At 51.9% G+C, this 23,547-nt stretch overlaps 6 protein-coding genes across 6 annotated transcripts; 2 read left to right on the top strand and 4 right to left on the bottom strand.

The window, feature by feature from the left end:
• Window positions 1-626: 626 nt before the first annotated feature.
• Window positions 627-2,115, top strand: TRIVIDRAFT_84778 (uncharacterized protein; the record flags this gene model as incomplete). Its single annotated transcript, XM_014103601.1, has 4 exons — window positions 627-703; window positions 769-918; window positions 1,016-1,129; window positions 1,195-2,115. 4 exons carry the CDS (start codon window positions 683-685, stop codon window positions 1,999-2,001), a joined length of 1,092 nt encoding a protein of 363 aa, XP_013959076.1.
• A 10-nt stretch (window positions 2,116-2,125) lies between these two features.
• Window positions 2,126-4,897, bottom strand: TRIVIDRAFT_212366 (uncharacterized protein; the record flags this gene model as incomplete). The annotated part of the gene is made up of 4 exons (XM_014103600.1): window positions 2,126-2,757; window positions 2,824-3,820; window positions 3,881-4,446; window positions 4,771-4,897. The coding sequence occupies 4 exons, from the start codon at window positions 4,895-4,897 to the stop codon at window positions 2,291-2,293; spliced, it is 2,157 nt and encodes a 718-aa protein (XP_013959075.1).
• A 4,343-nt stretch (window positions 4,898-9,240) lies between these two features.
• On the bottom strand, window positions 9,241-10,947 carry TRIVIDRAFT_186079 (uncharacterized protein; the record flags this gene model as incomplete). The annotated part of the gene is made up of 2 exons (XM_014103599.1): window positions 9,241-9,825; window positions 10,210-10,947. Coding segments are annotated over 2 exons (838 nt in total), but the record flags the coding sequence as incomplete, so codon positions are not given.
• Window positions 10,948-11,244: 297 nt separating this feature from the next.
• Window positions 11,245-14,225, bottom strand: TRIVIDRAFT_30881 (uncharacterized protein; the record flags this gene model as incomplete). The annotated part of the gene is made up of 4 exons (XM_014103598.1): window positions 11,245-12,565; window positions 12,616-13,357; window positions 13,421-13,934; window positions 14,142-14,225. 4 exons carry the CDS (start codon window positions 14,223-14,225, stop codon window positions 11,245-11,247), a joined length of 2,661 nt encoding a protein of 886 aa, XP_013959073.1.
• A 3,095-nt stretch (window positions 14,226-17,320) lies between these two features.
• On the top strand, window positions 17,321-19,762 carry TRIVIDRAFT_230020 (uncharacterized protein; the record flags this gene model as incomplete). Its single annotated transcript, XM_014103597.1, has 6 exons — window positions 17,321-17,451; window positions 17,527-17,546; window positions 17,637-17,737; window positions 17,786-18,010; window positions 18,112-18,720; window positions 18,790-19,762. 6 exons carry the CDS (start codon window positions 17,382-17,384, stop codon window positions 19,760-19,762), a joined length of 1,998 nt encoding a protein of 665 aa, XP_013959072.1.
• Window positions 19,763-20,890: 1,128 nt separating this feature from the next.
• TRIVIDRAFT_61629 (uncharacterized protein) lies at window positions 20,891-22,760 on the bottom strand (the record flags this gene model as incomplete). Its single annotated transcript, XM_014103596.1, has 2 exons — window positions 20,891-20,986; window positions 21,063-22,760. The coding sequence occupies 2 exons, from the start codon at window positions 22,758-22,760 to the stop codon at window positions 20,891-20,893; spliced, it is 1,794 nt and encodes a 597-aa protein (XP_013959071.1).
• Window positions 22,761-23,547: the final 787 nt, after the last annotated feature.

The following is a 23,547-nucleotide window of genomic DNA, read 5'->3' as shown; positions in this document are numbered from 1 at the left end:
GCAGAAAATCAAAAATTTGTGTCTTATCGATCTGCCACCCCTCTCATCGGATGGGGCTTAGCGCGCCGCACCAAAAGTCCATCTTGCGACTCACCGCCTTTGCATTGTGAAGTACCTTCGTACATCTGCACCTCGAACAGTACTAGGTAAAAATTGATAAAACACCTGCTCTTTATGCTTGAAATGCTTGAAATGTAGGTAGACTGTTTATGATACCTATGAAGAATGGTTTATAATGAAGAGATGTTGCCACGAATTGAATATTTTCGAATAATCCGTCTTATTACGTATTGGTACGCATCTTCGTCGTATTACAGCACAATTAATCATTGCCTACGCATCGTCTAGTAATCATAGATGAAGCCGCATATCTAACAAATGATTTCAATAATTATTCAAATATATTCCGGACCAAATCACTTTGCTTTATATGATTATCACGTGTCATCTTCATTTTGCAGAATCTCAGTCTTCATCTCCATGAATGCTGCCTAAAATGGTTAGTAACGGCCTCTGACGCTCGCCCCGAAGCCATTTTTTCACCCCACTATTATCAAAATCCAAAAAGCTGCCCCTCCAAAATATTTCATACGATAAGAGAGTCATTCTCTAGGCACAACAGCAACATCATTTATAAGACGGTGATATTTCTCAAGCCATTTCATATAGAACAAAAGACATCATGCCTACGGAAATAGAAGAGGTATGACCCATATATACTCATGAAACGTGTGCCTAGACAAAATAGAGATGCTGACTTATACATAGCTCGTGGGCTTCATCGCTCATCCAAACCCCCAGATCAGGGCCCTCGCAATAGAGAACCTAGTCCCATTTTCAGAGTCTGAGCCGGCTATTTTCAAGACCGAGCAGCTTAAACCAGTCAAGCATCTGAAATTCCTTGTTCGAGATATTGCGGTAGGTATCTCCAGGAAAGAAATGACCGGTTTCCTTTGCGCAGAAGGGAGATTTAGTTCAGTGTCAGGACCAAGGGCTGATCCTGTTTCATGTATAGAAAATCGCCGAGCATGCCTTGACTATCCTTATCAACTTGACGGGAGACCAGGAAATCCTGGAGTTTGTGGCGACGGATGAAAAATTCCTGGAAATGGTCTTCTCACACATTGTCGTAAGTCTCATCATCCACCTCATCGTCACAAGTTCGCCCAAATAACACAAACACCCCCGTGACAGCATCCCGAGGAGCCAAACGCAGACCTATTGGCCATGCTGCTCGCCAACCTCTCCAAATTCGAGGGCTCAAAAGCCTTCTTCCACAGAAAACAAGAAGCGCCCTCACAACTCGGCTCCGATGACCGCGTCATCAACCAGCTCATGGACCTCTTCGTCAAGGGCCAAGACGGCGCCTACAACAAAAAGGCAGACTTTGACTATCTCGCCTACGTCTTCGCCGACCTCGCCAAGCACACCGAAATCCGCCAATACTTCCTCGCCGAGCAGCCCTACGACGGCGTCATCCCCCTGACCAAGCTCAAAGTCTTTACCGAGCACAAGTCCGACATCCGCAGGAAGGGCGTCGCAAACACCATCAAGAACGCCGCCTTTGAGATCCCCGCCCACCCGTCGTTCCTGTCCGAGTCGGACATCAACATTCTTCCTTATATCCTCTTGCCCATCACCGGCAACGAAGAGTACGACGTCGATGACACGATGGACATGTTGCCTGACCTGCAGCTCCTCCCGCCGGATAAGAAGCGTGACTCAGACGCAACCAATATTCAGACTCACGTCGAGACGTTGACATTATTGACAACCACGCTGGAAGGCCGTGAGCTGATGAGGAAGGTTAAAGTATACCCAATCATTCGGGAGACACACATGAGAGTCAATGATGAGGCTGTTCAAGAGGCATGCGATAGACTAGTACAGGTCCTTATGAGAGATGAGGCAGATGAGGCACCGGCAGAGGCAGAAGAACACGTGGAAGCGCGCGTGAAAGAGATTGAAGCAGATGAGGATGATGAGCTCGTTGAGGTCTAAAAAGTTATCTGTTCATTGCACTTTTTTTCTTGTTTCTTTTCTCTCTCTGTGCGTCATGGATCTGGGAAATTTTTAGATTAGGATACACACACAATGTACAATGGCATGCGGAGTAGATTATGCAAAACTGCAGTATATATCATATTTGAAAAAAGGTGGGTATACAGTCATATATAACAATTTTGGAACGCGAGACTCATGACAATCATTATAAAAAAAATATAGAAAAATAACCACCTGCCATCCAACGCCGATTCTGAGGCTATCCCGCCTTTCAGCCTTCACCACCCTAATCCTCATGGTGTTCCTGGAACACACTTTTCCGGGTAGTTGGGCTATTTGAAGACGACTTCTTGACTGTCAAGTAGTCATCCCCAGGATTCTCCTCTGCTGTTGGAGGGGAAACAACAAACTCCTGACCCTCTGAAGTTCTAGCTGAACCATCCGATGCCTGGGCTTTGTCCTCTGTAGCCGGGGTGGCTATCGGGTCAGGAGTAGGCAGCAGAGACTTTTCATCGTTCTCGCCGGCTTCGGGTATCCGAGGCGAAGGAGAATCGCTCAACCCAGTTTGTGATATTTCGCTGTTTCGGTCTCTAATTGGGGAAATTGTATTCCGTGGAGAGGTGCTCTGCAGAGAACTTCTCGTTGGGCTGGGCAAGCCATCGTTGGCCCTACCATGGAACCAGTGAGAATACCGCTCACGGATGTCCATCGGCGAGAGTCCGGTATCTTGAAGTTCAACCCGGGTCGTATCATCTGTAACAAAGTTTCTCTAGTTAGTTTATGTACATCATGGAGTAAATGGGGAGACAGATTACGTACCAAGTTCCACCAACTGCGTATCGTCCATTTCGTGAGCCTGAGGGGGGACAGATGCCGAATTTGATGGAGTAAAGCTGGGGTATATATACTCTCGCATCTCTGGGCTCGCTGGTGTGTCCTCGGTAGTTGTTTCCGTGGCGGCCTTATGAGGGGGAGGTTGTCCTCTGATCCAGGAGAGGATTCTCCGGCCGTTTTCCTCGCTAGTGTTGGTGCTTGTTCGGTTTTTAAGGTTCTTTCGTCGCCGCCAGAGACAAAATAAGACGATGATGCAGGTGAGGGCAATGAGGCCCAGAATAACACCCAGCACTGGCCCAACCCACGACGGTAAGCCTCCGGATTTAGGCGGAGATGGTGGCGGCGATTGTGCTGGAGGATTGGTCGTCTGAGCTGCTGGATATGGCCAGTAGGTCGTGATTTTCTTTTGATCATAGGAGGTAGCGAATACTTTGCCAAGGTCTGGGTTTACCCAGCCGGAGACAGCGGGTTGGGTAGCCGTTGCACTGCCGGACGCTTTGCCCCCAATAACGGCTTGAACTTTGTCAGGGACGCCATAATTGCCATAAACGGTGGGATCATAAGAGTCCATCCATTCTCCACTGGTCAAATTGAACATGACAACAGGTCCGTTCTCTAAACATTCTATCGTTGAGCCTGCGAGGGTTGTATCCCCACCAATTATCATCATCTGATCTGGGTACGGAGTGAAGCACTGGTGCCCTACTCGCCCGTGGGAACTCGTGCCATTGTTAATCAGAGTCCACGTGAAAGACGGGAGAGACAGAACCCAGACATCATCGTGATAAGGTTCTGAGCCACCAATAGCCTCGTAGCCACCATAGTAATATATGTTGAAGCTGGTGCTGTCGGATGCCGTGGCCAGGACAGCGCATCCACGAGCTCGGGCGCCAGGTCCTTTCTCGGTTGGTTGCGAGTACCACTTATCGCCGGCGACGTCGTAAACATCAATAGTCTGCATAAATTTCGGGCTTTGAGCTTCCTATATTTTCGTCGTTAGAATCATACATCAAAGGATGGCAAATCCAACATGGCGTCTTACACTAGCTTTGGCATTTTGAGACTGTCGACTTGCATTGGCATATTCTGGATAGACGACTCCTCCAAGGGCCACGAGTATGCCTTTTGCGCCAACGGGAACCCATACCAGTGCAGGGCTTGCACGGCCTTTGACCGAGGGAGGTAAAGTCTTGTTGCTCCACGACTCGTCTCCTTGAATCGTCAAATTAACCGTTATGAGGGAGTTGGATATCAATGATGGTCTCGTGGTATCGTTGAAATTAGAAAAGATTGACTTGCCAGACTGGGAAGTCTCCCCAGAAAAGTACCAAGCCAAGTTCTCGGAAGGGGCACGGGCTGCACCACCATATGTGACGAACTGGCTGACAGTTTTTGGCAAATTGTCTAATCTATGAAGTCCTGGTTCGAAAAGCGGCTTATTGAGCCCATACTGGTAGGCCTGATAACTATACAGGCCCTGGGCGGTTGGATCTGCATACTGTATGGTATCTTTAAATGGTAAACCTCCATAGAAGAAGAATTCGTCGTCATTACCAAGGAGGGCACCGTCGAGGTAGTTTGGTGACTCGCCGTTTGTTCCCTGCCCTCCTATTGCTTTGGAAAAGTTTTGTTGCAGCAAGAGATTCGTGACGTTGCTGCTTGAGGTGAATGGGTAACTCAGATTGTATGTGAGTATATATCCCTGATAGTTTCCTATGTATAATGTGTAAGTAATTGAGACCATTTTCATGCTTGTACAACTGGAGGCTCTGCATACCGTTATCTACAGGACGTCCGTATGATCCATCCTTGAATCCCGGTAGCCATTTGATACTGCCTCCATCTAGATAGATTTTATCTCGGAGGACGGCCGCTACGATAGAATGTTAGCAACGGTCTGAGGTGGAAGTATACTGGCGATTATTGTATTACCTCTAGGCGCTGACCATGTACAGATTGTTGTGTTGATTTGATCATCAGCCCAATTACTGAATTGAGCATGGACAGGACGTAATAGAAGTGCCAGCAGAGCGGCCTTCATGGTAGGGTTAGGTGACATGATTCCCCAGCTAGCTGTGGGAGTCGGTAAGGTGTGAGGTAGAGGTCAATAGTTGTGGTGAGCCAGACCGGTGAGCATGATATGGTGATGAGTGAACGCGGACGTTCTCCAAGAAGAAAATACAATCTCGGAATTTACTAGGCCATCGGGGAAACTCTGAACAAGTGAGATGATACTGAGACGGTACCCGGACAACAACCAAGGTGAGGAATATGAAACTGTCTAGGACCGCCGCCGTGTGCAGTCAAGGGCAGGAGTTGAAGAAGCGGGCAGTTAATACAATGGAAGCACCGGAAGATAGATCTGCTGTGGCGTGTGGTATGCAGGGCGATACTTGAGGCACAGCTACACACGAGCTGAGGCTGGTTCAGATACGGTGCCTACCCGATTCTGTACGATTAACGAGGTGATCGTGGGCGAGGGGCACATCAATGCAGGCTTCAGGAAGCTAGAACGCGAACGACCGGCCAAAGCTTGGTTAAGAGGCCCGGAGACGTGGTACGCAAGGCGGGCCACTAGCTGGAGCCCGGCTGCGGATGGCTTGAGGCACAGATTCTCACGTTGGGATGGTAGGCAGCCTGTGGGCCACAGAGGTCGCACATGACGAGAAGAGAGAGGCAGCAGCGAGCCGGGATTCCCAGTGGCAATGCGAACAATTTCTTCTGCTCGTCCTAGTCGTGCCGTGTACGGAGTCACCGCATGGCCCAGTCCCGACGGCTCAACAGGCTAAAGGCCCATTGCGCCGATAGGTACTCCGTACAGTAGTATCATTGGCAATGACAAGCTTGAGCCGGGAATTCCTGCAATCAGGCATAGCCACCATGTAATAATAATACTGTATTCCTCAGCATGGCGACAATAACGGACGAGAGGTCGCCCAGAGCACCTAGGCTGGGATAAGTAAGGCTGGTTTGTCATGTTGCGTGATGGGTTAAGACCGAGATGTTTCCTGATTTGTCTACTTATTCTCGTCTGATACCCAGCAGTCAGTCTCGTCGGTGACAAATGACGGTGTGGGTAAGATGAGCACAGCACTAGCAGAGCATTCTCCGAGAATCTAGTTGCTTACGAGGGCCTTTGGTGCTAGCAGACGGACCTGAGGGAATGAGGTGGGATGCCTCGTTCTTCGCGGGCGAGTAAGCTGGCAAGGCTGGTTGACAACTCATCGGGATTGCAACTCTTTTCGGCGTGGTTGCGTCCTTCGCCCAAAGACGAAAAGCATACATGGACATGCATAAGGCAAGCCCCGCTCGGGTGGGTTTTCGAAGGATCGGCTATGTATAGTAGCACCAGCTCCAGGATACTGCGCATGGAGTTGGAGTTGTGCGATGTGGTGATGCCCAAGTGCCGGCCAATCGAGTCATTCGCCAAGCAGCCTTTTCGGGAACATGCCTAGCAGACGAGATAAAGCACGAAGGCGACGAGCACAGCATTCGGGTTGCGGTACGGTAAAGCGGGATTGAGAGAGCGCGGGTTGCTGCTGATGGTGTTGTTGGTACAAGTAGGTTGTCGAATCAAACGGTCTGGTACTTGTGCTGGGCCTGTAGGGATCAGAGCTTTGAGAGCTCAGAAGCTCCAACTCGAACTAGAACAGGGGTCCGGCCGTCGAATTCCTTCGGAGGAGCCTTAGCGGGCCCTCTAGCGCTTCCTTAGTGGGCGAGAACACCTGAGAGCCCTGGGCCAATCGCCGCGCAGCAAAATAGATTGGTGAGGGGTTTGGCGCGCAAAGGCAAGCCCACGTAGCTGCCGCTTCGGGGCAGGCACAGCTCACTAATCGCTACGTACTGTTGCCGACTTCAGGCTAAGCCCTGTTGGAAGCTCTCGCCAAACCTCAACCTCATTGCTGACATGTCACGACTCAAAATAACAACAGCAGAGCCGCCATCAGCAGAAAATTTCTGTCTCTTCCAGCGCCCGCGACTCAGGACAGAGCCCTAGCGCGCCCCGCATCCGGCCTCTTGGTAATCGACTCGGTGTTTAACATGGAAGAAGCAGCTCTTTGCCAAACCGTTACACTCGCCACAACCTGGGAGTGCTCTACATAGCGCTTCTCGGCCCTATCCGCCCTCTTCCCGTTTCGAGTACAACTCGATGCAATGTAACAGCGGGGTGGCACAGAGACGGGCAGCTCTTTCTCGTTTCTCGTTCCTCGTGTTGGAATTAAGTGAGGGCGTCAGGGCGTTTGCCGAGCCTGAGATCGAAGGATCACTCACCAGATACAGGTCCCGTAACCGCGGAGAGGCTGGAGAACCCAGCTCATTTCCATCAGCGGCAGCCCGGAGCATTCTCTCTGTTATTTTCCCGTCTCGACTTCGCTTTCGACACAAAGTACTCGTATCTGTCGTATTTTCAATCCTCAGTCTGGAAACTCGTCCGCGTAAGGTCGGCCATTGATTTCCCCGGATACAAGGACCTAGAGGTGCAACCCCTGCCGGTGGTGACATCCAGGAAATATCTGGCTCCCCTCCATTCGCTCTCCCAAGGCTTGGAGGCTCTTGGAGGGCTACATCGCCACAACCTTTGTGTGTGCTTGCATCTGCTCCAGCCACTCCAACACTTGAGATCCCTGTCACTCGCATATCCTGTCTCTTTGCGGTTAGTGGCAACTATGGCAACTCGAGGAGGAAATTTTCTATCAATCAACCATTAGCATGGCAGCTTTGTGGGTGGCCGGACACAGCTCGGGGAGGGGTTCGTGGAGTCCTCCAGGCGCTTGGCGCACGGCCTGCCTATCGCCGGTCGGATCCCTGCCAGAGCGCGCTACGAAAATCAGCCCAGTTGGGCCCTGCTTCCTGGCACTAGGCCTTACGAGGCTTGTCCTTCAGAGGAGGAAGGGTTGTGTTGTGGCCGTTGACGATCCCTTTGTTGTTGTTCTCGCCCTCTCTTATCCGATCTCCCGGTCAGACATGACCCGTTTGCCGGGGGGGTTCGTCCAACTTTGCCTGCATGTGTTGTCGCCTTCACTGACAATTGGCCCATGATGAGAATATCTGAATTGGCTAGGTTGCTTTTCCGTGGACAGAGCCTGTTGGCTTTTCCTTTCCAGGGGTTCGTCCCTATCAGATGAGTCCCCCACGGCGCCAAATCAGCCTCACCCTCTATGGAGCACAGGTACAGGCGGTCAATTTGATCCTAGGTGAAGTGAGGTGAGTCTTACACGCGCACGCCACGCAATGGCCTAGCTGAACTAGTATCCCGTTGACCAGGGGGGGATTGCACCAGCTTCGGCTGCATAGTATAGTACGGTATGAGTGGTAGACGCCATATCTATTCCGTACCTCCATAAAGAGCCGCCAGCCAGGAACGAGGCTCGCCTTCTTTCTTCATTGTCACAACTGGTGTCCCGTCTTTGTGTGCTTTCGCAGCCATTCTTTCGCTCTCCCTGTGTGCTGGCCCATCTGCTGGCCTCGGCTCGCATCTCTAGCCTTCTGGCTACCTTCCATCGTTTTAACATAACCAAGGGACGCACTCGCTTCTTCCCGTTGTGTTGGAATAAAACAACCCAAGATGCGTCTGCTTACGTCCATATCGATTGGAGCTTTTGCGGGCGCAGCTACTGCCGCAGCCCAGCCCAGCCTCCAAACAGTATATACAAAAGAAGTGGTTCGTAGTTCGCAATCATGTGTATTGACATCAAGCTGATATCAGAGTTTCAAAGATTGAGCACGGCGAATATGTACCGACGCCGACTTTTGCCTTAGAGTTGAGAAATGCGGATGCGGCTGCTACAACAATCGTTGCTCCTCCCCCGTTTCAAGTCACTCTCTGCGCACAACCACCAGCCGGATCTTATAAGTTGTTGAGGACAAAGCCAGACAAGCTGTATGGATGCCCGGTTGGATATGTTTGCAACCCTCCCAAGCCCGCTGGATGCAACCTCTGGCCGGGACCCCCTCCCGCAGGTTTTCAGTGCCAGCCTGAAAACTGTGTTCTTGCTCCTCCCGTGAAACTTCCGCATTGGAATGGCAAGCCAGGCTACTACCCACCGCAGCATGGCTACTTCAACTTGAACCCTGAAGACTTTGGCCTGTCTTACGACATCTTTGAGTATAATGTCGTCCGAAAGGCATCGGGTGGGCACACGACGACTTACACCACCGGCAACTGGGAGTCCCAGGCTAGCTTAACAAATGGGCCAGTGCAAACGCCTCTGCCTGGATACAAGAAACGTCACGATCCGACCAAGCAGCAAGCTCGCCGGAGGATTTCCACGTTTGCAAAGCGCGACGATACCCTGCCGGCCATATGCTTTGACCCATGTAACGCAGCATTCGTTGCTCTCCAAAAGGATGCCGCTCTACCAACACTTTGCGATCCCGGATCTGAATACCTGACTGACTTGGCTGGCTGCACTACCTGTATTACCACGAATCTACCTGGTGTCCCAGCATCTGAATTCCCGGCAATACTGAGTGAAGAATTCAAAGCGAACCTCTTCGTCTGCGATTCAACACCCCCGTCGTCGACAACGACTGGGCCCGAGTCACAAGTGACGACGACGCCTACGCTGGGATCCACTACGCAAGTCTCTGCGAGCCAGACATCCTTCATTGAAACGACAACTTCGAGCTCCGTGGAGTCGACAACTAAGCAGTCCACCACCGCGCCCCCTCCTCCTCCTACAAGCACTTCCAGCTCCAGTTCATCTTCAAGCAGCCCTCCGACAAGTAGTTCGCCTGAACCGCCAACCTCTACGCCCCCGACATCGTCATCATCGCCACCACCGGCTTCGTCGACCAGTTCCTCTTCGCAGCCGCCCTCGTCTTCGTCAGAGCCGCCCTCGTCCTCTTCAGCACCGCCATCGTCGAGTCTTCCTTCTTCAAGTTCAGCCTCGCAGCCGCCCTCTGGCACAGAGTCATCTGCCAGCAGCACCTCTGGGTCAGCATCCTCAAGTGCATCCGCATCAGGATCTTCCTCTTCTGATATAGGTACGGCATCCAATAGTGCGAGCAGTGAAACGGGGTCAACGTCGGCGTCCGCATCGTCACCGGCGTCGACCTCAAATGGTGCATCTGCCACTGGTCCATCAGCCTCCTCACCTACCACGGGGGAGACTGGAACCACACCATCCTCGACAGGTACTAATTCCCCAACCGGCACCGGTTCTTCGACTGGCGCCGGCTCCCCAACTGGTACCGGTTCTCCATCCGGCACTGGCTCCCCTTCGGGAACTGCTGTCGGAACGGGCACCAACGTCGGGACGGGCGCTGGTTCCTCGACGGGAACCACTGCTGAGACCGGTACTGGCTCCGTAACTGGAGCCCCTACCGGGACAGGAACTTCTATCGAGACGGGCACTAACCAAGCAACAGGCTTTACCCCTCCCGTGTCGGGATTCACTTCTCCCGGGGCTTTGGAAAGAGCAAGCTCAACCAACCCCGGAGCCGGAGGTGCTGGACCAACTGGAACAAATGAAGGCGGCGGCTCAGGTGGTGCTGGACCAACTGGAGCACCCGGCGGTGGTAGTGGCGGAGCCACAGGAACAGGCCCCATCACTTCACCAACAAGCGGGGTGCCGATTTCGAATGACCTCTCTCGACCTAGCGAGAACTTTGGTCTCCTAATTGCGGCCATTCTGGGCCTGTTGGTGATTTAAATGCGAGGGTTTACCCTTGCGTATGTTCGCGAGTGTGTGTGTATGGCTGGGTGCTGGGATTATATGGCCATGTGCTTTGGTTACTTTATGAACTCTCCTTTACGAATATTTATACCCCTCCTTTTTTTTTCTGTTTTTAAAGGGTCTATCTTCTTTCATCAGATTGTGTCGGAAGAAATGAAGGAATTATTTAGTAATGTATAATCCAGGAATGCTCTATGTAGCGTCTTCTCCCCTGGAATTATTACATTCGTTATCAAACGGGTTAGGTTGGGATATTATCGGAGGGCATGGATGGAACAATTAAATCATGAAATGTTAGGGAATAATGGAAGATACCTGGTCACTCTTTTAACCAGTTGTTTTGCCTACAGAGAGGGGGATAGAGCAGACTCTGGCGATTTGCAAAAAGTAGATATTTAGAGGCATGCCTAATTTTTTTTTCCGGAGACTGAAAACAATCAGAATGAAAAAATTCACAAAGAAGCATTTGTATCCTATCCTAATTCCATCGTGCGGCCCCCCTTGGATATCCGAAATGTCAACACTACTCAGCATACATGGTTGGTCAACATGAAACACAGTACTCCATTGCCAGAAATCCGTCTAAGTAGTTCGTATCCAATTGATTCCCATAAATGATAGCAATGGCAATGATGGTGCAACGAGAAGAAAACAAGAAAAGGGACAAGAAAGGGGGGGGGGGGGGACAAGAACAAAATAAAAAAGACAAGAAAAGGCTGTGTCTCGCTCAGTACCACCTCCCATTCATCGGGTTGTCCTGCAGGTACGCATCCATGGCACTAACGCCGTCCTTCTCCAAGTCCTCCATGAGCTCCAGCTGCTGCGACTGGGATAGGCTGCCTTGCCTGCCGGGCGAATAGCCAAACTGCATGCCGCCGGCCTCGAGTTGTGCAGTGATGTTGTGAAGCCCCAGGCCAGGCCCCGGCGATCCTCCGAACCCGCTCATGCCCGCCATGGCCTCGTTGAAGTAGCCGCCGCCCGAAGTGACGAAGTTGTACGGCGACATGAATTGCGACTGGGGGGCGAACCAGTCCGATGCGGACGTTGGTGCTGGTGGTAGCGGTCGCTGGTGGTGAACTGGCTGTGCCATCCGTGCGGCCGCGTATGTTGGCTGTGGCTGCGTCACCTGCTGCGCAATGATGGGTTTTTGAGGCGGTGACATGTTGCTCTGCGCTGAAAGGGGCGACGGCGAAACTGGTGTGACGCCCGATGTCTGCTTTATCGCCATTGCTGAAGGCGATAAGCCTGGTCTAGAGGTCGGTATATTGGATTGAATGAATGAATCAGGTGGTGACTGCAACTGATGGGGGATATGGTCCGGTACAGGGATCCCATGAGAAGGATCCTCCAGGCCGCCAGCCTCTCCCATGTGAGTGACGTCCGGGGGGAAGTAGGAGAATCGTCGATTGCCATTGTCTGTGGCCGGGTTGCAGAAGATTGAGTTTGAGCGGAAAGTTGGTTGCGGAGGAGGGTAGTTGGGATCGAAAACGTAATTGTTCATAGACTCAGGGGACGAGTCAAAGACGTACCCAAACGTCGGAGGGTTGAGGTAGGGCAGAGGCCGGGGAGTAGTAGCGTTTGACTGAGCGTAGCCTTCGGGAGAGGAGTGAGACTCGCTTGTTGCGGGTGGGCTACTAAAAGAAAATGGTTCCTTTTCAAGTTTCACTTGTACGTCGTAGCTCTGCATGCATGCTTTGGAAAATATGGTGTAGAGCTGTGAAGTGGCTGTGGTCCCGGGCCAACGCTCTGCACATCGGTCCAGACACTCTAATGCTGTGTTGACCAGCTCCTCGACCTCCTCCCGAGGGTGGTTGCGTCGGACTTCGGGGTACGATATCGTCCATAGGAGTGTGCTGAGAGCCAGGTTTAGTGTCAGGAGGAACACCCAAGTGATATCCACATTATCGGTCCCTATTTGCTTCTGCGCCAGATCGATCGTGGCGGCAGAAGATTCATAACAGATCTGCGCTGCACGAGCCGATGGCTGCGGGATTTGAGGGGACGGCCTATATAGCATAGCCCTCATTTGATGATAAAATCCAGAAATCCTATCATTCGAGTTAGAATATGAAATGGTTATTACTGAAAGTCGGCTTACCAAGACTTGGCCCATGGAGGTTCTTCTGGTGCAGCATCCAGCCAATCCCTCAACGTCTTTTCCATATCGTGGAACCATGGGTGATCGTCATTTCTGGGCTCTGGCCTCTTTCTTTCGTAAAGGGTCCTCTTAATTTCGGTCTGCGGGATCGTCATTTTGTAAAAGTGTATGGTTGCAATCTTTCGTGGATTAGGTGGGCCAGGCACAATCCCTTGAGGCGTAATGTTTGCATCATCGACGACGGAAAAGAACTCGACATCCAAACGATCGCTATTGACGGCAAATGCACTGGGACGACCCATATAATAGGAAAGCCCAAACTCCATGGTGGTAATTATCCATACAAGCCTCCGGCGCATATCGATGGTCTGAGGATCCAAGTTGTAACCCGAAGTAATTGTCTTTTCATCCGTCAATCCTTCTTGCTGGCAAATTCTGGTGGCAAGTCCAATAACATAGTAGACGGGCGTTCGCGTCGGGGTAAGCAGCGAGTACTGCCCGATGAGAATGAGACACTGCAGCGTTTTGAGGTCTTTGGGGCGAATAATGTCTTCAACGTATTTCATTGCCGCCATGTAGTATCCATCAGCCAAACCAGCATATTGCGTGTCCAATTTCTGTAAGCTAACGGCGATAACCATGCGGACAGTAAAGTTTTTGTACACATCTGTATCGCCATTATAGACAGCCTCAAAGTCTGCTTGGAATACCTTCTCGTGGAGCACAGGCCAGTGAAGTTGAGCTGGGAAACATCAGTACTGGGCATAGACAACGCGTTGGAAAGGTAAAAATGCTACAGGCATACCCTTTTTGAAGTATATTTCTACCAGCCTATCGGCCACCGCCCGCGTGGGAAGACCCTCGGCTGGGCATTCACTGACCATGGGATAACTCTTCTTCCTGTTACTAGCCGATCCCGTCATTTGGATGGATTGCATTCGAGCTTGGCTCCTGGCTCGAACTTCGGGGATAAGGTCAGAAATCTTGTTGGAATCGGTAAACCGCTTGGCCTCGGCCATGAGCAGCCGTGTCATGGCGATGCCGCTGGTCGGTCCCAAATATCGGGGTGTCTCGTCATTGCCGTATAAACGGATCATGCCACCTGGACGGACTAATTCTTCGCTTGTGGGAGGATGGTCGCCATCCTCATCGGTGTACTGGCCCAGTTCCGCCTCGAGAGCTCTGACCTTGTCTTGTAGTGTAATCACATAGCGGCGATTGATCTTGCGGCCCTTGGCGGTGTCGAGATATTCACATACAGATCCCGATCTCTCGCATGGGAGGCAGCGAGGCAGCGTAGGATCGCATCTCGTTTTCCGCTGCCATATGGTGTTAGTATTTAGTATTCATTCTATTATTTCCGGCTGAGATGTACAGCCCGCGCAGGATAGATGGAGCGGCACAGCTCTCCCGGGGGCGGGGTAGTCGTTATATCGTACCTGGCGACAACGACAGCATGCAGTCAGCGTGTGAGCAACGCGGTGGCTCGAGGAATCGCCGTCAAAGAAGTCATCGGGGCTTTGAACCAAGCTTCGAGGCTGAGGATAGACGTGGTTCTGACGGGGAGCAACGGTGCCCAGCCCCTGGCGGAAAATGTGCGCGGCATCCATGGGATATGCTATCCCCGGCACTGCGCAGCCAGCTCCCTCGCAGTCTAGATGGTGAAATTTAAAGGCTCTTGCGCTCTGTGAGAACTGCCACTGCCCCTAGAGCTCGGCACTCTGTGTGTTTGGTCGTTGCGACGGCTGAGTTCGCTCTAAATAGCCCCGGAACGGAAGCCAAGCCGGGGCTCTGTTGACACGGATCGCCGACAACGAGGATGAGGACACGATGCTAACCAATTGACAGCGGCGCAGGCTTCATGACCGTGAAATCAGAAAGGCGGCAGTCGAGGTGCTAAGACGAAGACACAATAAGCACCCTGTCCGCCGCTATGCTTGACCTCGACCGCGGGGCAAAGGAAGAACAAGGCCGGGGTTGTACATACCTTGTGGTGGGCAGATTGTCCAAGAGGCGACGGCTGTCTCAACGGTTTGAGGATGAGGCTGGCGCAGGACAGATGCAGATGCGAGATCTGAAACAAACGGTCAAGAGCTGGGACTTGTTACGGGACGAAGGCAGCTTGCGACAGGAAGCGAGTTGGCGGAGCGCTAGTACTGCTGCAGCGGCTCAAGTAATAATACAGCACTGTACTGCAGCGTATCAATCATCAACTCACGGTTAAGCTTTGGGGTTGGTGATGACGGTTGACTAAGCATGTGAGAATGCGTAAAAGGGATTTGGACTGGATTGGATTGGATTGGACTGGATTGATTGGATCGTATGCACGTGAGCCGAGCCCAGTCGCTGCCGTGCCGCCGGCGGAGCTCCCTCATGTCCCTGTAGCGGGCAGGCGGGATAACGCTGAGGGAATCAGGAAAGTGGGGAGGAGAGCGGTCCGTGACTAATTCCCAGCTCAGCTTTTCAAAGCAGCCAAACGAAATTTAGTAGAGGCGATGGTAGGTACTTAGGCGTTTAACAATTAGTGCAAGAAGCTACTGTAGCTAGCGGTGTACTCGTAGCTGTTGTAGTTGTTTGCCTACTACTAAGTATTTTACTTGTTTATCCTAACTAATATGTACTATAGATACGGGGGTTTCAGCTATTTGGTACCGACCAAGGGACGGGTAGTACCTTGAGCATTGGCAGCTAAAGCCGGGCCCCCCAGGGAGGCTGTAGCAGAAAGTGGGGGCTTACGGCGCCAGGGTCCAGTTCTCGATTGGTATAGCCTTGAGTCGGTCTGCGTAGACCTCTAACGACCGAGACAGGCTCTGTGTGGCTGCTTCGTATAGCGGCAGATAGCGAGTGACTTGTTGCCAACCACAGAACACATTCAAGACTCACTACGACCTTCCTCTGCATGCCAATGTGCATATATGGATCATGTATGTGCCTTTTGTTAGGATGTTTCAGGTGTCACAGCTACTAGGTAGGTGGGTAGGTATGTATGTAGGTACGAGTTCGTTCTGCTTTTGCGGTGTGATGTGATATGGATGATACAGGCACCGGAAATCCGATGGCTCGACAATCACACGAAAAAGTTGGGGGCCACGGGGCAGCCGGTTCGCTCGCGGATGACGTTTGGATGGATGGGCAGCCTGCTAATGGCTTTTTGGATGTACTGTGTTCCTCGGAGGTTGATGTCAGCAATCCATCACTGCAGCTGAATCGAGTAATTGGATCCCCCCAGTCCCATCTTGAGTGGTGTTTGATACAGCATAGATGATAAGGGAACAAGCCACTGATGACTTCATTAACTTAACACCAAGCACTACTACTATTTACCAGTATCCGTACAGTATGTGCCACGGCTGAGTGTGTTGCCTGGATGCAAGTCGGGTAACGGCAGGAATTACGAACCGTCGACCCAATGAAGCAATGATGCTCCATCATCCAACCCCGTTTTGTAGATGCATGGTTCTGCCAATTGCCAAGACTGGAGCGCGAAATGTACGCTACCTGGGCTTGCATATGAGCTGTCTACTACTGGACGACTAGTCAAGCAGCGATTCTCGCACAATTTAACGTTGAGTGCCAGAGTAAGCGCAAGGCGGCCAATCGCCGCTCAACGAGTGCCAAGTTGCGAGCATCAGGAGGGCATTTCTATGGAGCGGCGCCGTGGACCATGTCAGCTGGATAAATTAATTACATGCAGTTGTCGGGATGCAGTCATGCAACAATTTCTCATGACCGGGCTGTGAAGAGGGAGGAACGCGAAATAGAGCTCCATTAGGAATGAATCGCTGGATACTCCTGGCGTTGCTTGACAAGATGAGCCGCCCTGGCGAAAAGAAAGAAAGACGGAAAGGGCTCCATCATGGCCGGCATGGAAGCAGTGAATACCTTCGTTTCAGATGTGCCAGCATCAGATTGTCGATGGTGGCGATAAGCCTAAAACCAAATACCGATCGTGCAACGGCATTTGCATCGATGTAGGGGTCTCGTCCGATATCCGTCTTCATTTCTCACGGATCCTAGCGCGGAATCCAAAACAGCAGCAGCAGAAGCAGAGTCTATACTGTACTCGTACCTTTTGTTAGTGGATCTCTCTCTCTCTACTCCGTAATAATAATAATAAAAGATGCATGGATTTGCTCGTGCCGTGATTGCCTCAGGTCAGATCGATCCGCGGGTGGGATTTATCAGCATCAATCATCACTACTCGTGTTGTTTGATTGCGCCGTGCTAGAGCCAACAGCCCGTCGCAAGGCTGCCGTATTGTACCTAGTATGGTATTGATCGTGTCGTGTCTTGTCGCATGCCAGCATCATCCAGCAGTTAGCGGCTATCCGGGTCAATGCAGTTCAATGCAATTTCAACCAGTACAGTACATGTACTTATTAGTGGTTCAGCCTATAGACATGGATCAATGCAATCAAAGAGCACTGACTCTGTAATGCAGGTGTCCAATGTACTGTAGCATCGACTCGCCCCAAAGGATCACGTCGTAGTGCTTCCAGGCGCTGTCACTGCCAGCCTGATAGTGGCACCTCCACTAAGCGACGCTAAGCCGCCTCAAGGCCTGTCGTGTCCCGCCTCCCGCGATTCCCACTCAGCTACAACATGCATCTCTTGTCTTGAACCCCTTCGGCCTCGTCAGCCTTCCCGTCGCCAAACCGCCGCCTGTGCAATCCCAAATCCCTCGATATCCCGCACCTCGTCCGCTCTTCTCTCCAGCTTCGCCGCCGCTCCCTCAACGCTCTCGGCTTGCCAGATTCGCCCTAGCAATGCCCCGCAGTAGCTTCTCACATACCCCCCTCCTGAGAGTCTCGAGGCCCGTCTCAGCCTGTTCAAGATGTGAGTGACGCTCCCGCCATGATGATGACGGATTTGCCGGTTGGGCTCATGCTTATGCTTCTGTTTTCCGGCCAGGTCGAGCTGCCAAAGTCAAGGTGAGTGTGACCATGACCATGCGGCGGCGCTTTCACCGGCGCAAGACAGCAGCGCGCCTTGTCCTTGACGTCTAACCTTGTCAATCCCAGTGCGATGGCAAGCTGCCCGCTTGTACGGCCTGTGAAAAGGCCGGTCGTGAGAATGCCTGTTCGGCGGCAAACGATCAATTTGCGCGAGGCAAGGAGCGGAGGTGCGTCTTCACGAACCATCCCGGCCCCAGTCGCTGACCGTAACGCAGCTATGTCGCCGCTCTTGAGCTTCGCATCGAGAAGCTGGAAAGACGCATAGCATATGCCAAGTCCCGGAAGGCCTCTGTAGCTCTCCATGATTCCGAATCGCTGGCCACGGCCCAAGTCGATAGGCGAGACTCTCTCGCCTCAATCCGGGCAGCAATCCACCGAAAAGCCGCTAGGACTCGTGAGAACTCAGATGTCAACTCGTTGATATCTGATTTTGGCTTCTTGTAAGAAGATGACCTTTTTTTCTCGTTTCTTTTTTTTTTTTCTTGTTCCCTATGTTCATGAGTTGAACTCATTGCATCTAACACTCACCTCTGCTTATCAGATCAGTCAATGCAACGACTCGGGATTTCGAGCCGTCCATTATCAACATGACCTTTGCGCGGCTAGTCCTGGCCGCAGCAACCAAGGATCCTATCCCAGGCATGCCCGAGTCTCCATTGCCGCAGAAGCCATACGCTACTGAAATCTTCCATCACTTCATGAAGAACATGTATCCGCTCTTTCCGTGTTTCTCAGAAACGGCGGCCCTGAACATCCTCAACGACATCTACCACCCGCAAAATGACCGTGTCATCAACGCATCAGATTATTGGCTGCTGTACATGATACTCGCCATTGGATCAACTATGCAGAGCCAAAAAGTCAACGATGACTACTACAATCTCGGTGTCAGCTTTGTTTCCAGGGCGTTGGATTACGCCGACATCGCCTTGGCACCTGGATACGCTACTCAGATCCAATCGCTCCTCCTCCTTACCCAGTACGCCATATTAGATCCAAACCATTTTGACAGCTGGCTTCTCATAGGCTTCACAGCACGTGCTGTTATTGATCTTGGGTTCCACCAAGATCCCCCCATGTCTACAGTTGTCGATCGTACCGCCTTGGATATGCGTAGGAAGATCTTTTATTGCACATATGCTCTTGACCGGTTGGTTATCTCCCATGCCATTACACCTTTCTCTTGGTCAATGGCTTTTTTTCTAACTCTTAAACCTAGATCCATTAGTATGGTCCACGCTCGTACATTCTCATTCACCGATGATGCAATCCACGTTGCCTTCCCAAATGCCACCGATCTCGATCGCAAAGGCAAAGATGGCGATTCTGGTCCCATTTCGGGCCCGCAGTCTGTTGACCCTGGGCTGCTGCTTTTCCAGCTTAGGCGGGCGCAGTCATATTGGTACCAAGAATTATATCAATCATATGCGAGTCCGTTACAGGACCCGGCGTCGTTCGTTTGGCAGATGTGTCTCGATATGCGAGAATGGGGCGAGTCGTTGCCAAACTCTCTCCCCCCCGGAATACGGCAAATGTTTGAGCAGGAATTGAGATACAGCTATGTGTATTGCATCGCTCCTTCTGCAAGAGCTCCCGAAATCAACGATTACCATCGCACGCTCATATTCGAGTACTCTCTCGTCTATCTCCTCACCATGCAGGAAATTGCCCACGCAGGGCTCAACGGTGCATTCTACAATTACCACGATGCGTTGAAGGTGTACTTCATGGCGAACCAATTTCTTGCTGTGCTAAGAGACTCGGAGGATATGCTATTGTCGGGTGCACGCATACAAATACCAATATCCCGCCCCGGCGCTCCGCCGGCGCCTCCGATTCCGCGGCCCCAATTACGAAATGGAAGAGCTGGCGAGGACAATATCAGCAGGAGTCTACGCTGCCTCGAGAGCGTCCCTCAAACCTTAGAAGTGTATGGGCGACGGTGGGAAGACTCGGTTATGCTAAAGCAGAGCTTTGAGCAGCTATCAGCGGACACCATGGAGCGACTGAGGGAACGCAGGAAGATACAAAACATGAAAATGGAACAGCCTGCCTATCCCGGCAGCTCTCCATCGGCTCCTTCGCCTCGGGTTCCGGCTATCACGCGCAGCCCGCAGCAGCCACGAGAGATTCGCTGGGTCGGGGTCGACGTGTCTCAGATGCTGCATGGCGGCCGTGGTCATCCTCAATAAGGGGGACGACGAGAAAGGTGGGAGGGAAGCATGTGTTTCATGAGTTGATGGTGCTTGTTTGGAAACCAAATGGTGGTTAATATACAGCCATTATCGTGGAATGACGGACGTGAACAGGGCAATAAAAATACCTCTGTATTATTATACCCGCCCAAAAGGCAAGACTCTCTTTGGACACCGATGATGATAAGGCTTTGCTTGGGCATCAATGGCTTAGTGAGATGGATAGACGGGACTCCTTGGATATCAATGGATATTTCGGATATTATGCAAGTGAATCAACTTTTTTTTTCCTTTACAATATACCCTCCCCTGATGGGTAGTATCTGAAAACAACAATCTACTAAACGTCTTTCATATTTTGTCCTCAACATTCGTCATGAAGTAAAAGGTAATAGATAGTTTACATTTCATTGGTCAATTCCTAGTCTCACCTGAATATGTTGCCCCCCTCCAAACAAAAAAAAAAAAAAAAAAAAGCAGCAATAGCAAAAATAAAAACCCTAGGAAACCCCTCCTTTTCCATCTCCCACATTGTGTCCGTGACGCCCAAAGAGTCTTTCAAAAATTAAGATGTGTAATGATTTAAAGAAGGGGGAAAAAAACCAGTCGAGACCCAAGAGGTGAAGAAGAGGACGAAAAGGAACAAGACGAAAAGAGGATAAAGAAAATTGGATTTTGGACCTGTTTTCTCTCCTCCCCGATTCTTTTAATCTTCTGAGCCGTACAACCCGCCCTTTTCCTCCAATATTGCTTTCCCACTCCCTATGAAGCCTATCCTTGTAAGATCACTTCCCATGCATTCCTCGCACGCAGCTTCATCCTCCTCTCGTTACTCTGATCAAACCAAGGTCTAGAAGTCAACAATGGCGTAAGTCGCGGACACACAGGCAACGCAGGAGGACCTCCCAAAGGCTGCTGCCGCCAGCGCTGTCGGCGAGTATGTCGAGGAGTGGTAGTAGTAGCGCGAGGGTCAGGGACGGGAGATTCTTGCTTTTGCTCTTGCTCCTGTTCTTGCTCTTCCTGCGGGGGTTGATGCTGAGACAACACTGGGCCTTTGTCTTTCCTTTGTCCTTTTCCTTTCCCTTGTTCGTTTTCTTTATCGTGACGGGGCTCATCAGTGGGTTCCTAGACCGCTCGAATGTCTTGCAGGTGCAGATTTTTGGTTTGGCGAGGCAGCCTGCGATCTCGTTCGTAAAAGTAGCCGCAGTTGGCGCACAGGGACTGAGGCAGGGTCACGTTAGCCGTCACATAAAGCACACACACACATACACATAACCAATATCGAACCATGACTCACCTTGGGCCCAGCAGGACCATCTCGGACTGCCCAGACGCTCGTACCCCACGTACGGCAGTGCGAGCATCGCCATGTCATTCGCTCCATGTCCGTCAAGGCTCCTACTCCTCCACCGTAACCGCCGACGTCTGGCGTGAGTCGCCCCAGGGGAGTTCCGCCACGGGCGAGAGGACTCAGACTTCGGAAGCGCCGCTTCTTCTTGGATCGTTCACCTCTACCCATCCTCTCCTCCTCAGCATCGACAACCACGCCCAGGCCGAACGGTGTACCGCCCAGCATGCCAGTCGTCGAGCTGAATCGCGCTGTTTCACGCCGCAGTCGGCGGATCTGTCGCTCACGGTCGCCCTCTCGCTTCTCCATCTCTTCCTTGCTGAGAAACTCGACCTTGGGCTCCCAGTCATCAGCCAAGTGATCCGGGTCGTATCTCCAGCCAGCTTCCTGGCCATGTGCGGCATCGTTTGGCAGCTCCTGCTGTGCTCCACCCCAACCTCCAACAAGGCCGCCAGCTTCGCAGGCTTCCTTCTTTAGACGAAGGACTGCCTCGTAGATGGCGTGTGTCATTGCTGGAACCCATTCACCCGCCAATCCTAAATCGGCACATGTCGCCTTTGCGAAAGCTTCAGCTGTGCCTGGAGGGTGGAGAAGCGACCACTCAAACTTGTCTGTGTATAGCATGGATGAAAGGTTAAGACTCAGGTTGATGATGCATCGATACGTATCGTCAGGGTTATACTCGTCAGAATCAGGCAGGATGGGTGTTGCTTCAGCAGTGACCTCAGGAGCCTGAGATGCCGGCGGTTGCGGTGTTGGTGTTGCCTGGCCCCCGGTTTGCACAGGAGTTTCGGGCCGGGACACGCCTCTCGCAAATGAAGCCGGGGAGTCGTCTCGGGATTTGAATATGCTGGGCCTCGGGGTTCCGGCTGCTGTGACACTCCCCCCAGCAATGGTCGCCGCCCCTCCTTGGATGGGCGGTGGTGGTGCTGCAGCGGACGGCTCAGAATGGAAGAGTGGGTGGAGAGCAACACCGGCATACTCTTCCAGCTGCGTGCGAATCTGCTTGCTAATCTCTGCAATGACAGCAGGCCTGTTAGGCAGGTCCAGGTCTTGCGCCAGTGTCTGCGCAAACTGGTCCGTTGTGATGAGCGTCTCGTGCAGGTTCCAGCAGAAGATATCTCGCAGCTTGTAAGGAACAGTCATCTCCTGCGGTCGGTATTGGGGAAGGGAGATGTCGACCGAATTGGGATTCGGGGCCGGGAACGGCGCGGGCGGGATGAAGGACGGGATGTCCAGGTCGATTCGTATGGGTATCAGGGTCAATGGGAGGTTTGCCTGAGCGGCATTCTGCTGGTCGCTCCTGACAGACCGGCTCTTGCCCATCCAGTCTCGCCATATGCCCTGGACATCGACGGGTTCCTTGATTTCCTTTCCCACCTTGTCAGCCATGTCCTGCCTGGTGGCCGAGTCCTCCTTGCGCAGGCTTCGCAAGCCCGTGGGCCGACGCCTGGTATCGTCGCTATCGTCATCCAGGTCATCATAACCATCCTCGGCGTAATTGATAATGGTGGTTCCTCGCTTTGTTGTTCGCGAAACAGGCCCTGATGGCGCACTCGGTAGGACGGGAGTTAAGAGAGAGTTGTTGTAGGTGCGCAGCCGCGGCGCATACGACGACAGGAAAGCCTGGGGTTTTGATCGCTCCATTGTGTGATTTATGAGGGGGATTAGGTGGTTATTTCATGGCGCAGGGGAGCAGACGCGAGCGCAAGTTGGCGAGTCCCCGCGCTTTGTGCAAAAGTCGCAGCTGAGCTTGCGAGCTTCTTTGCAGCCAGTGCGGCAACCACACGAAGAGGCGAGTCTGGTCTCTTGAGCAATGGCAAAGAGAGGGAGAGATGGAGCGGTTTCGTGACTCGGACGAGAGAGGGTGACGATGAGGAAACCAGCAGTGAGGCAGCGCAGCGTTCGGCGGTCGCAGCGTTGGCAATGTCGCGACTCGTGGTTGATTGGTTTTCTCAATCGCGTCGTTTGTCTTGCCCCAAATTTTGGCTGGCCTTGCAGAGATCGAGGAACTCTGCTTACATAAGACGCGGGTGGGTCTCATGCAATGCGCCTACTGCACTTGTGTGCAAACAACATGGGCCTGCCAGCTGTTGTGCTACCCTGTACCTAGACAATTACTAGTATGGATATCATTTGGGGGGGCTACAGCTTGCATTGTCTCGTGTTGATGCAAAATTATGGAAACAATCTGCATTCGATTTGAAAAGTGATACAAAGCACAAGTGTTTTCTCAGTCAAGTCAAAGTGGGGACTCTCAATTACTACCTAGTACCTTGCTGCATCAGCCTGCTCTTGCCATCGTCCATTACTAGGTAACCACCATAGAGCCATAGAAGCATACAAGACAGCCATCTCGTATAAGAAATGTGAAACCATCTTTCATCCATGGTACAAACCACCATCCTTCCACGCATGTCCTTCATGGAAGCCA

This window comes from Trichoderma virens (assembly GCF_000170995.1).
Source record: "Trichoderma virens Gv29-8 chromosome Unknown TRIVIscaffold_4, whole genome shotgun sequence".
NCBI lineage: Eukaryota > Fungi > Ascomycota > Sordariomycetes > Hypocreales > Hypocreaceae > Trichoderma > Trichoderma virens.
This window is presented reverse-complemented; position numbering and strand designations above follow the sequence as displayed.